The sequence below is a fragment of the Pristis pectinata genome, chromosome 7 (assembly GCF_009764475.1).
Source record: "Pristis pectinata isolate sPriPec2 chromosome 7, sPriPec2.1.pri, whole genome shotgun sequence".
Lineage (NCBI taxonomy): Eukaryota > Metazoa > Chordata > Chondrichthyes > Rhinopristiformes > Pristidae > Pristis > Pristis pectinata.
Genome location: NC_067411.1, coordinates 59,109,564 through 59,122,832, shown reverse-complemented (window position 1 = coordinate 59,122,832; position 13,269 = coordinate 59,109,564). Strand labels below are relative to the sequence as shown.

The window sequence follows — 13,269 nt, the reverse complement described above, 5'->3', positions numbered from 1 at the left end:
AGCAGGGTGGTATTGAACTCCTTCATTGTTGTGGAGCTGCACTTATCTAGGTAAGTGGAGAGTACTTCATCATGCTCTTGACATGCCTCATATATGGAAAAGTGGTGAGTCTTATTATCCATAGGAAACATGCTCATGTAGCTGCAGTATTTATATGGCTGGTCTAGTTGAGCTGATGATAAACCTCAGAATGACAATGATGTGGGACCTGGTGATAACAATGTCACTGAACATCAAAGGTTGGGGGTTAGATGGGCGCCAACTTTCACGTATGGTATTGCTTCAGCACTTATCTATGCATATCTGAATATCGCCTGGTCTTTCTGCATGGAGGCAGGAACTGCTTCATTTGCTGTGACTTTGTAAATAGAACTGAACACTGCAATCATCAATAAACTTTTGTCTTCTGGCCTTATGATGTAACACACACAAAATGCTGTAGGAACTGAGCAGATCAGGGAGCATCCGTGAAGGGAAATAACCAGTCGACGTTTAGGTCAAGACCCTTCATCTGCCTGACCTGCTGAGTTCCTTCAGCATTTTATGTGTGTTGCTCCAGATACCAGCATCTGCAGAATCTCTTGTGATGTAAATGTGGTTGAAGACAGGGTAAAGGAAATATTGATGTCCTGAGGGTGGGCTGATTGACCTTCACTCACAACAATTAATTTCTGCACAAGATAAAATTCCAGTCATTGGAACATTTGGCCCTTGATGCCCATTGACTTCAGATTTTAACCAGGGCTCCCCAATGCCAGACTTGGTCAAAAGCTGCCTTAACATTAACAGCATTCATTCTCATCCATTGGTCCATGGCACTGATGAGATATGAGCCACATGGTCCTGGTGAAACACAAGTGGGCATCAGTGAACAGGTTACTGATGAATGAGTACTGCATGACAACAGCACTGTTGATCACACCTTCCATCACTTTGCATAAATTGAATTGGTGATAAAGACTGGATTTACCTTGCATACTTGGGCAATTTTGCATTGCTGGGTAGATGCCAGTGTTGGAAGTGAACAAAAAAAATCTGTGGGAGAAACTCAGTGGCTTGAGCAGCAACTGAGGGAAAGGAATTGTTGACCTGATATATGGTCTCAACCTGAAACATTCCTTTCCCTCCATTGATGCTGCTTGTTCCACTGAGTTTCTCCAGCAGTTTGTTTTTTGCTCCATATTCCAGCATCTGTAGTCTCTTGTGTCTCCAGTGTTATAAGTGAACTGGATTAGCCTGGCTTGAGAAATGACGAGATCTGGAGCACAAGCCCTTTGTACTACAGTTATGATGTTGCTGGATTCCATAGGATTTGTTGTTTCTAAGTCTTCTCAGCCTCTTTATATCACTTGGAATAAATCGAATTGGTTGACAATGGGCCTTTGTGATAGCAAGGATTTCAGGATGAAGCAGTTGAATCATCCACTTAGCACAGGGGTTTATTAAATATGATAGCAGCTGCTTTGGCTTGGCCTTTGGCACTCACAAATCAGGCCATGCTACCATTGAGGATGGGGATTTTCTTAGAAATGCCTCCTCCCAATATTTCTTTGTCTGCCACCATTCACAAACAAATGTGGCAGTGAACTGTGATCTAATCGACTACCTGTGGGATTGTTTAACTCTGTCCTGTGTAGCAGATTTGTCAGGTTAGCAACTCATTTTGTAAATTCATGGTGCTGCTCCTCATATGCTCTTCTGCTTTCCTCACTGAACCAGAGTTGATCTCCTAGCTTGATTGTAAACATGGTGTGGGGGGCTATGCTAGATAACAAATGGTTGTGGAATACACTTCTGCTGCTCTGGTCCATAATGCACCATGGGCATCCGTTAGAAATCTGGACCAGCAAGTGCCAGGTGAAGGTCAAGTTGAGAGTTGACGCAAATGGATCCATCATTCACCAGCACCCCCACCAGTGTTTGCCATCAGAGGGAACAGTGGATACATGGTGTACACGGGACAACCCAGGGTGTGTCACAACTGCAACAAACCCGGACACGTGGCGGCCCAGTGTAGCACAGTCATCTGCAAGAACTGCAAGCAGGAAGGTCACCATACAAAGGACTGTCGGGAAGGCAAACCTTTACGCACAGGCAATAAGCGGGGGTATCAGCACCAATAACACCCCAAGGAACACCGACACAACCCCCACCAGCACAGGAGCCTCAGAAGAGACTGAGGCCAGGAGGGGTGATGACAGCCCGACTGCCTCGAGCTCCCAACCCCCAGCCATGAACTCCCAGCCCCCTCCCCAAGAGGAGGAGTCAATGGAAGAGGGAGTGGGGGAGGGACAAGAAAGGGAATGGCAGGTGGTGAAGAGGAAGAAGACACAGAAGACGCCACCCAAGAGACAACGGGCCATGGCAAACAAGGGGACTGGAAAGAAAAGAATAATGCAGCAAATGGACACCAGCAACCTCTCCTCGTCAGAGGATGAAAGCAGTTGCAGCAGCCGATGATGGAGGCAGAGGAAGCGGCAAAAATGGAGGAAAGAAAACCGAAGAGAAACAACAGACACGAAGAAGTGAGGGAAGAACCCTGCCTGCTGACCCCAAGCTTCAGGAGACTGGGAGCAGCACAGAGGCTGTTGCCCCCCAGATCAGGGGGGCCGGGAGCAACACAGAGGCTGTCGCACCCCCCCCCCCCCCCCCAGCTCTGGGAGACCAGGAGCAGCACTGCATCCAATGCACCCTAGCACTGGGAGATGAAAGAAACTGGACCACCAGAGAAAAGGACAGGGGCACAGACGGATTCCCCCCTCCCCCCCACCACCGAGACACCACCAGCCTCGCCACAAGGGATCCCACACCCAGGGGGAGACCACTCCCAATATCTTGAGCCCAGAATCGGTGATGCAGTTCACCAAAGCTGTGGGCATGAAGGGCCCAGGACAAGTGAAAATGGACTATGTGATTGGTACTGAACTCCAAAAGAGCCATGGAGATAAAACTGGCATCTCTAAACATGTGCAGTGTGAAGAGTACCGCGCGACGTGTTATTGCCTTGCAGTTCCATGCCAAGGTCAAGGCGGATGTGACTTTCTTGCAAGAGTGCGGGCTGCTGCACCTCCGCAACCATCAGAGGTGGTCGCAATGGTGGTCCCACAAACTGTCGGTGTGGTTGGGGGCAATGATTGTCACGCTTCCAGCCTGGGGATTCCGATGTGGGGGTGGGGGGCAACTTCTCAATCACCGAGGTCAAAGAGATGGTGGTGGGGGACGGCTCCTCGTGGCAGATATGATGTACTGGAACACTCCACTCCGGTTAACTAATGTGTACGCCTCGCCTGTGTGGAGCGAGCGGCTGGCCGTCCTCCAGCAGCTCCCACCGCTGCTGTCAACGTCCCAGCCGGTCATTTTGGCTGGTGACTTCAACTGCATCATCAATGCAGCTAGACGATCCGGCAGTGCCGACAGCAGACTGGACAGAAACAGTTAAATATACCAAGTTGTGCGACGCCTTCGGCACCCCTGCAGGTGAAGCACAGCCGCAACACACCCGGTCGAGATCGGATGGCTCAGCCTGGTCCTGGATCGACTTCCTCTTCGTGTTGGAGCCAGTCACGGTCAGGTCCACCGACATCACGCCAGTGTTCTTCTCTGACCACCGTCTCCTTCGGGCCTCCTGTCAAGGCAAGGGGACATGGAAGCTGAATGTCAACCTGCTGACCCCAGAGAGCATTGAGGGACTAAAGAGGGATTACGCAGGTTGGAGAACTGTGAAACCCCTCTTTGACTCCCCTGTGCACTGGTGGGAAGTGACAAAGGAGAACATCAAGGGGTTCTTCATCTGCAGAGGGGTCCAGAAAGCAAGACAGAGTTAGGGGGAACTGAGCCAACTCCAGACAGACCTGCAGCAACTTCTCCTTCTGCAGTCGAGGGGGGTGGATGTGAGGGAGGAACTCCGAGAGGTGAAGAGCCTGCAAGCCCAGCTCCACGCCGCCGAATCCTCCAAGATTATCTTCCGATCCAGGGTCCGCTCCGTGGAGCGGGATGAGACATACTCACGTTTCTTCTTCCAAAAGGTGCTCAGGGGGAGCTCTGTGATCCACAGCCTTAAGGACGAGGACAGCTCAGTAACATCCTTGCAAACAGACGTATTAAGGATCTGCAGATTCTCCTATGCCAGTCTGTACGACAAAAAGGTCACAGACAGCACAGCCTCCCAGAACTTCCTGTCCTCTATCATGGAGGTCTTAGATGACAGCAAGTGGGAGAGTCTGGACCAGCCACTGACCTTGGAGGGGCTGACTGGCTCCGTCTGCTCCCTTGATTTGAATAAAACTCCTGGAAGTGACGGCATACCGGTGGAGTTGTACTCGGTTCTGTGGGACTGGATGGGCCTGGACCTGCTGGAAGTGTACAATGCTATGTTTCTGTCTGGCAGCGTGTCAGAATCCATGAGGAAGGCCACCATTACCCTCATCTATAAGCAGAAGGGGGAGAGGGAGGACATCAGAAATTGGAGACCCATCTCACAGTTGAATGTGGATCATAAGATCCTGTCCAAGGCCTTTGCCAATAGGGTCAAGTCTGCTCTGGGACAGGTGATCCACCCGGACCAAACTTGTGCTGTACCTGGCAGGAAGATCTTTGACAGCCTTGCGCTGCTCAGGGACACTATCGTCTATGTGCAGGACAAAGGAGTGGACACCTGCCTGGTCAGCTTGGACCAGGAGAAGGCCTTCGACAGGATATCACACTTATACACGTTGGACGTGGTCTCTAAAATGGGCTTTGGGGAGGGAATCAGGAATTGGATCCATCTGCTCTACACAGACATCAGTAGCGCAGTCTGGAGTCAGGCAAGACTGCCCTCCCTCCTGTCTTGTTCGTGTGCTGTATAGAACCCTTTGCTGAATCCATCATGAAGGACGAGAGCACCAGAGGGGTGATGTTGCCAGGCACCCAGGTGAAAACCTCCCTGTACATGGACGACGTCGCTGCTGTCTTCTGCTCGAACCCAAGGTCAGTTCACAGACTGCAACCAGTTTGAGTTGGCATCAGGGGCCAGAGTTAACCACACGAAGAGTGAGGCCATGCTCTTCGGCAATTGGCCTGACTGATCCAACGTCCCCTTCACCATCACGCCTGACTACCTGAAGGGGCTGGGGATCTGGTTTGGAGGGGCCGGGGCATGCAACAAAAATGGATGGGAGCAGATTGGGAAGGTGAAGCAGAAACTGGGACTGCGGGAATGGCACTCCCTCTCAATATCTGGGAAGAACTTGGTCATCAGGTGTGAGGTGCTCTCAGGGCTGCTATACTTGGCCCAGGTGTGGCCTGTTCCTCGCTCCTCTGGTTAGGGAATCACCCATGCCGTCTTCCGGTTCACCTGGGGATCCAAGATGGAGCTGGTTCGACGGGTCGCCATGCACAAGTCCCTGGACAATGGGGGCAAAAGTATCCCCAATGTCGCCCTCATCCTGATGACCACCTTCATCTGTGGCTGCAACAAGCTGTGCGTGGAACCAAAGTACATGGGCACCAAGTGTCACTGCGTGCCGAGGTTCTACCTGTCCCTGGTGTTGTGAAGGATGGGCCTGGCCCCTTTTCCGCGCAACATCCCAGTCAGCCGGACGTTGCCGCACTATCTGTCCTTTGTGAAAAAGTTCTCCCAGACCAACACCTTTGACCACAAGTCCATCAGGCAGTGGTGAGCACAGAACATCCTGTAGACACTGCAGGAGAAAGACTCGATGGATACTGTGGGTTGGTTCCCTGAGCAGACTGTCTAGACCATCTGGCAGAATGCCTCATCGCCAGAACTCATCAACAAGCACCAAGACCTCGCTTGGCTGGTGGTGAGAGGGGCCCTCACAGTCAGATCCTTCCTGCATGGTTGAAACATCAGTCCCAACGCACACTGCCCCCGGGAGGACTGCGCTGGGGCTGAGACGGTCACCAACCTCTTTGCGGGCTGTGGGTTTGTGAGGAGGGTGTGGTGAAAGATGCAAGGGTCCTTGTCACGTTTCAGCCCCAGCAGCTGTGCAACAGAGGATTCTCTGATCTACGGGTTGTTCCGGGGACACACACAGAGACGGATATCAACTGCTGCTGGAAGGGCATCAACTCGGTGAAAGATGCCCTTTGGTCTGCCCGATACTTGTTGGTCTCCCAGCACTGCGAGATGTCCGTAGGGGAATGCTGCTGCTTGGCACATTCCAGGCTGCAGGAGTACGTGCTGAGGGACGCACTGAAGCTGGGTGCAGCCAATGCAAGGGCTCAGTGGGGAAGGACTACAGTTTAGGGTTCTTCTGCCACAGGAGAGGGAGGGGCAGGGTCAGGCGAGAAAGCCCCCTTAAATATCGTAAATATGGGATTGGGGTAGCACCCCAGGGAGCTACACGAGTGGCATCGGTGCTGTGTTTTTTTGTACAAAAAGGTTACACTAATGATTGATCCGTACACAAATGTAAAGGTTTGCACTGTTTTATTTTTGTATATAGTTTGATTTTTATGATGAATAAAGTTTATTTTGGAATAAAAAGAAATTTGAGCTGCCAGGTGTGTTTTACCCCAGTTACTGCAAAGGTAGTGCCAACCACTCAGTGTGTAGTGGATTTCACCTCCACTAGGACTGTGCTACGGCCATTCTTAACACTGATATTATGGACAGATGCATCTGGAACACATTAGCTGGTAAGGATGACGTCAGTAAGCTTATCCTTCATGCTGGTTTGCTAACTACCTGTTGCAGGCCTAGTCTGATTGCTATGGCTTCAAAAACATAGCCTGCTGATTCAGTGTTGATGCAAACAATATAGTCTCGGTTATGAGCACTGGCACCCCTAACTCAGAGTACGTTCTATGTCCTTGCTATTTTCAGTACTTCTCCGTAGATTTATCCACAATGGGAGAGCATTGATTCATCAGCTCAGTTAAGTCACCTTGGTTTGATTTGATGGAATGAGACTTCATGGAATCTAAAATGTTAAGCACTCCCAGATCTACTCATTCCCATCTGCAGGCAGCTGTACCATGACCTCTGGTGGGTCTGCCCTGCCAGAAGGACAATGATGGAGGAGTCTAGCATATTGTAAGTGAAGATTCTGCAAACACAACTATGTCTAGCTGCTGTGTTTTATCGATCTGTGGGATTACTCTCCCAGCTTAGACACCAGTCCTTAGATGTGGTGAGAGGAGGGCTTGAGGTGGTTTTTGAAAACTTGACTGGGCTGGATGTGACTTTTTGTCCAATCAGGGCCTGGGTTAACATATGGTAGGTTATATCCTTTAAAATATTTTAACTGACCAGTTTCATACAACTTGATAATTTACCACAGTATTTCAGGCAGCACGTAAGAATCAATTACGCTGCTGTAGGCCTGGAATCACATACCAGCCTGACCAAGAGAGTGGATCTCCTACCCTGAAGAACATCTCAATCAGATAGTTTTGTTTTTAAAAGACAGCTTTGGGGTCTCTATTACTAAGACTAGTTTTTTTGTTTTGAAAAAAGAGTCCAGATTGTTTCACTACTGAATTCAAACTCAATAAGCAGGGATCGGAACTCGACTTTCAATTGTAAAGCCACTCTCTGGACTGCTAGCCTGACAACATAGCCATAGTATCACCACCATAACAGATTCATATGAACAGCAGCATTCTGTAGTATCCCTCCATTTAAACAACATCCTGCTTTTTTATTCTTCCAACCAATGTGGTTAACCCCATAATTTCCACATGCTATATGTCACTCAGCAAATTTATGGCCCATTCACTTAACCCATCTACATACACTTGCGCACCTCACCCTTCCCACAACTTGATATGCACCTCGTTATACTGTCAGAAAATTAGGTAACAATACACTTGTAACCTATGTTAATAAAGAAGGAAGGACCAAGAGTGGAGGCCCCAGCGCTGATTCTTATGGCACTCCTCTGGTTTCAGCTTGCCAACCTGAAAATGATATTCATTCTCAGTTTGCTGTCAAGTTAACCCATCTTCTAGCCATTCCAATATATTACAATCAAAAACAGTGAAACTTTACCTTATACAGTAATTAGTGATTTTGTGAATCCTTTTAGAATTCCAGGTACACCCTAATTACTAGCTCCCCTTTATCCACCCTGCTAGGTACATTCATAAAGAACTCAAAAGCATTTTTCAACCATTATTCTATATATGTTCTGCTCTATCTTAATAATGAACTCCATGTTCACAATGACAGAAGTTAGGCAAATTGGCTTATGGTTTCCTGCTTTCTAGATCCCTCCTTTCTTGAATGGCTATTTTACATTTATGGTCTTCCAATATGTCATGACCCTTCCAGACACCATCAACTCAGTGACTAGTGTAAATAGCTTCCTAAAGTTAGATGTTCAAACGAGAATACAATTTTTTGTTTGAACATTTTTTACTACTGATTTACCACTTCCATGGTAGTTTTACCCCCAGTCTATTTATCAATACCCCCATATCCATTTGTTACACATCACACCCATATCTGACTACATGCCTATCTGTAAACCAGTTATACTATGCTGCTCCCTACAGAGTTCAACCAGTCAGTGGTTACGTCCCTCACCTCTCCTCCTGCAGTAGTGAAATATCCAAATGCTGAGCCATGCAGACTTGGAAAATACTAAAATCAGTCCCATGTTTTTTTGCTGAGTAGGACAATCTCTGCCAGAGCAGTGCTATTAAAAAAAGACCTTTGCTTGTACAACACTTTACAAGGTCAGGGTGCCCCAAAATGCTTTGCACACAATTGAGTCCTTATTAAAAAGCACTTGTATATAAGCATAATGGCAATAGATTTGGGGGCAACAAGCTCCCATGAAAAGCAATTTAGTAATGATGATATAAACTCTCCTAGTGATGTCGAATGAGAAATAAATATTAGCCAGGAGACTGGGGAGAAGTTTTCTTCTGTGAAATTGTGGCACGCGACTTTTAAAATTCACCACAGAGAGCCATTAAGGCCATTGCTTAATGCTTCATCTGAAAGATGGCATACTAAAAAGTGCCACACTCCTCAAGCACTGTACACGTTTGTCAGCCTATATTTTTGTACTCAAAACCTTTGCAGTCATATTTAAACCCACAAACATCTGACTCAGATAAGTATGCTACCATCTGAGCCAAAGCAGACACAAACTGCACAACTGATTTCACTGCATCTAGTTCAGCAAAGGAAGAAGAGTATTGGCTTGGCTATCCTTGCTTGATCATTATGCAGCAATTACTTCTTGAGTGCTTAAAGGAACAGGATTAAGTTCAGTTATGAACCTATTGTCAGAATGCTGCTGACACATATCTTTAGCTTTATATGAATAAAAGTCACTTCAGCAACCTAGCAAATAATGCTCAGGTGTATTTATAGTTCAACAAGGACATGCACTTTTCAGAAAAGGGATGAAGTACTGGCAAAATAAAGATGTTGTACATCACCAAGAAATAAAACTGGCAAATGGTGCATCTCAACCAATTCACCTACCTGTTCGTGGATATCAACCACCACAGCATTCTGCTGTGGAGGGTGTGCGGCAGGGTGGAGCAGGCGTGGAGATACATTTGGAGGATGAAATGCTCTGGGTTCCTCCACAGTTGGCTGTTGTCCATAAGGATGATGGTGGTAGTTTTCATCTTGGCTCAGAGAACTATTTCTAGTTAGTCGTTCACGTCTCCCTCGTTGCCGTCTGACAGGAGGACTGTTCAAAGCAGAAATCCAAAAATTTACAGTGCAGTAAGGTTGACCAATATCTTTCGTTATTTAACATCTTCACTTCTTGACCCAATTAAAACTAAACTGTAGATTTCAACTTGGGATTTATATTTTGCATTATCTAAATTTTTTTTTTACATATTTAATAACTTGATAATGTAATATGATAATACACCTTACAAACTGCACAACCAAAATAAATAGGAAGTATCTAATACAGAATATTTACACACTACTCAAGTCTCAAATTTTGACAGAATAAGTCTTGCAAAATCGATAAATGATTAATACGTACTTCAGGGTTGAGATTAGTCTTTGCCAATTTTAGCAAATTTTAAAATGAGCAAAGGAAGTGTTAACTTTTTTTTAAAAAAGAAATGAGTATTTTTCTGCCATGATTAACAAAAATAGCAATTTTTATGCCCCATGTACTTGAAGGTGTTATTTTTATCGCGTTTCTAAATCAGCGTATATATTTTTAGCCAACACAGTACTTCTAACGTTGAATGAAAACCGCATGATGTAACTCACCTCACCTCACCTAAAAATACTCAATTTATTAAAATTAACATTTTCCCAACACATTTGAGAGAAAACATGGTCTTTTTTCATCTGCACCAAGAATACTAATGTGGTGAAATATCCCTTCCCTCAGCTTTACAATACAATAACCATTTATTCATTGTTAACAGAAACCAGAGTTTGTCTTTCTTCCCTGTCATTCACCTTCACATTAACCTGGATATATGCTTCCTTGCCAGGTCTGAAACATTCAGCAGGCAAATTTCCTTTTTGCTTCCATTCATGTACTTGCCAGCACATGAGAACTGGAGTTCTATGTACCTAGTTGCGTTGTTAAACAATATATTTTTAATAAGTCAAGCAGTGCAGTAAGAATAGGATTTAAAGCTTTAAATAGCAGTGCACACCAAATGTCACTGTATTCCATTGCTGGTTGCTTCGAACTCTATCATATTAAAAACCCTTCCAAGTAAGTTCCTTTCCTTTCACACAGCATCTAAAAACCGGCACCCTGCTCATCTTTGAAGATGAAAAAAAAATCAAGCAGAATTATTGAAGTGTACTGGAGCAGAATTTTTCACTGGTGATAATGGCTGAATCACGTGGACAGCAAGTCACTAGAAGAAAACCAGCTAGCTGCAATGCACATTAGTGTTCAGGACAGAGAAGTATAGAATGTATGGTAGGTCAGATACAGGCACACCAGTGCTCTTGCTCCTCACACGGACCTACTATCAAGTCCTGGGGCATTCCATAACTTACTGAACTGAGGGGCCAGGCAGAATTCATATCTAGCTATTCAGCTTTACGCCAGTCATAGTTGGTATGTTTAATGTGGTCCCATATTCCCTGATCTTAATTTAATAAGTTTACCCAAGTTTTTCTATTTTTTATTTCATTATATAATTAGGTTTTTCACTTCATGGGTTAGCCTTCATAAATACATTTATTTATAAAGCTTTTTGTCACATTTAAATCAATTTCATCTGCTTTTCAATTTCTCTGACAATCCACTGGCAGCACAAGCTAGTAAAGGTCCTCAGTGGTGACAATGCCTTGGAACGTAAAAGGTTTGTGTGTCTGCAAGGCTAGTGCCTGGGTGTTGGGTTGCAATGGGGATGTGGGAACAGAGCCAAGTGATGCAAGTGCATCACAACACTTTTTATTTGAGACAGGAGGATCTAAACAAAATCTATCAAAAAATTCAAAACATAGACATGAGTTGCAGCAATTTACCTCCTCCTACTACGTGAAGGCGTATTGCATCTTTCCCCTGAGAAGTGATGTTGATTTGGTCGAGCTGAGGGAGGCCGCCTATTTGAAGTCATCTCCCATGGTCGCATTGGTGGTGAGGGGGCAGGAGATACTGGTGCGTATTCAAAAAATGAATGAGACAGGCGCTGGCGCTTCGGACTTGGGCTTTCTTCACTCTATCATCCACAAGGGAAAAAAAAACATATTATATTCATTAGATATGCAATATAGCATTCAAAATATAGTAGTAATGTATTTTTTTAAAGAATATGGAGCCAACATTTCAGAAACAAAGGAGCAGGCCAACCATTAGATAAGAGACACTAAGGGTCCTGCTTAAAACCAGAGCTGGATTGAGATGATACAGGGTCATAAATTCTCACGTAGGAATGTCAGATTCATGAAAATGCCACATTATAAGTTAGCTCAGCATTCTGTTATGGTGTACTGAATGCATCCTCTCAGCAGTACAATGTTTGAGTTAACAAAATTAACAATATCTGTCCAAATCTATCTGATTTATTACAAACATTGCCAGTTGATCCCCATTATTTTGTGCTGTACTGGGTCTGAAGGAAGCCAAATGCCAAGTATACCTTTATCCTAACTTGGTATCGAACAAAATATCACTTTTGTAATGGGGGTGCTGAACCTTGTCTAACAAAACTCTAAACCAGAAATCATTTCACACCCATCATATCCCTTGTTCCCACATCAGTAGTGGCAAATACAAACTTCGCTACTTCATTACAATACAACACATTGCCTTTGCAACATTCACGATCACCATAAGAATTTATTTAAACATATGCTTACAACCTTAGTTTCATTCCAATTTAATTTCTTGTAACCCCAAAACTTGTTTCAATCATAGACACCTTGAAATAGTTCCAAAAGGTTGAATACTAAACAAATTTTATTCCCAGATTTCAATTTATGAAATAAACTGTTGAGCAAATCTTTAGAAACATTTAGCACGATTTCTGGCTCAACTGCCATTAGTCTCAACCCACTTAAAGAAGATGAAAAAATGATTCCAAAATCTGTACATGATCACTTTAACTCCATTTGTGGCCAGGTTACTTGCAACTAGTTGAATTTCAAGCATACAAGTGGTTCACACACAAAAAAATGTGGATACTGCAAATCTCAAATAAAAACAGGAAATGCTGGAATACTCAATGGGAGGCAGCAGAGTCAAGGAGGAAGCAAACCCAAAATTTCAAATATTACATGTGTTATGAATGCAAGTGCAATTGCCCAGAGTGGATGCCACTTGCACATGCACACATAGCTCAGAATGCAAAACTGAATAACTGACTATATACAGAAACCACTGGGTGTGCATCAATGACTTCAATCAGCATGCAGCGCACAAGTGAAAATATTGCTCCAAAACTGAAACCTCTAAAACGGCATGTCCCTTCACTCAAATACCAAGTATTAATGAAAGGAGGAAAGACTGCTGAATTGGGGAGCGTGCTATCAAACGATGGGATTTTTACTGTTGAAAGCAGCTGTTGGGAAAATGCTTCCATTTAAAACTAATGAACCTTATGTAAATGGGCATCAAGGGGAAAACACTCCAAAGGAATATGGTTGTGGTTGTCAGAGGTCAATCATCCCAGATCCAAGAATAATTCAGGACAGTATCCAATGACTAACAATCATCAAGCACTTTATCAATGACCTTTCTCCCATCATAAGGCCAGAAATGAGAATCATTGCTGATAGAGGTGCTGGTTGAGACACTGGATACATTAAAAATTGATAGCATGGAGACATTAAAAGAATTGGCTGCACCTAATGCAGCTACGTCA

At 44.9% G+C, this 13,269-nt stretch overlaps 1 protein-coding gene across 7 annotated transcripts in view; it reads right to left on the bottom strand.

Moving 5' to 3' along the window:
* The window catches only part of LOC127572194 (E3 ubiquitin-protein ligase RNF38), a 301,536-nt gene that overhangs the window by 45,387 nt on the left and 242,880 nt on the right, over positions 1–13,269 (bottom strand). For all 7 annotated transcript variants that reach the window (XM_052019112.1, XM_052019111.1, XM_052019113.1 and 4 more), the window contains 2 exons: positions 11,432–11,625; positions 9,446–9,659 (listed from right to left, as the gene is read on the bottom strand). In XM_052019112.1, coding sequence (XP_051875072.1) covers positions 9,446–9,659; positions 11,432–11,625 — 408 coding nt within the window. The remainder of the gene's footprint in view (positions 1–9,445; positions 9,660–11,431; positions 11,626–13,269) is intronic.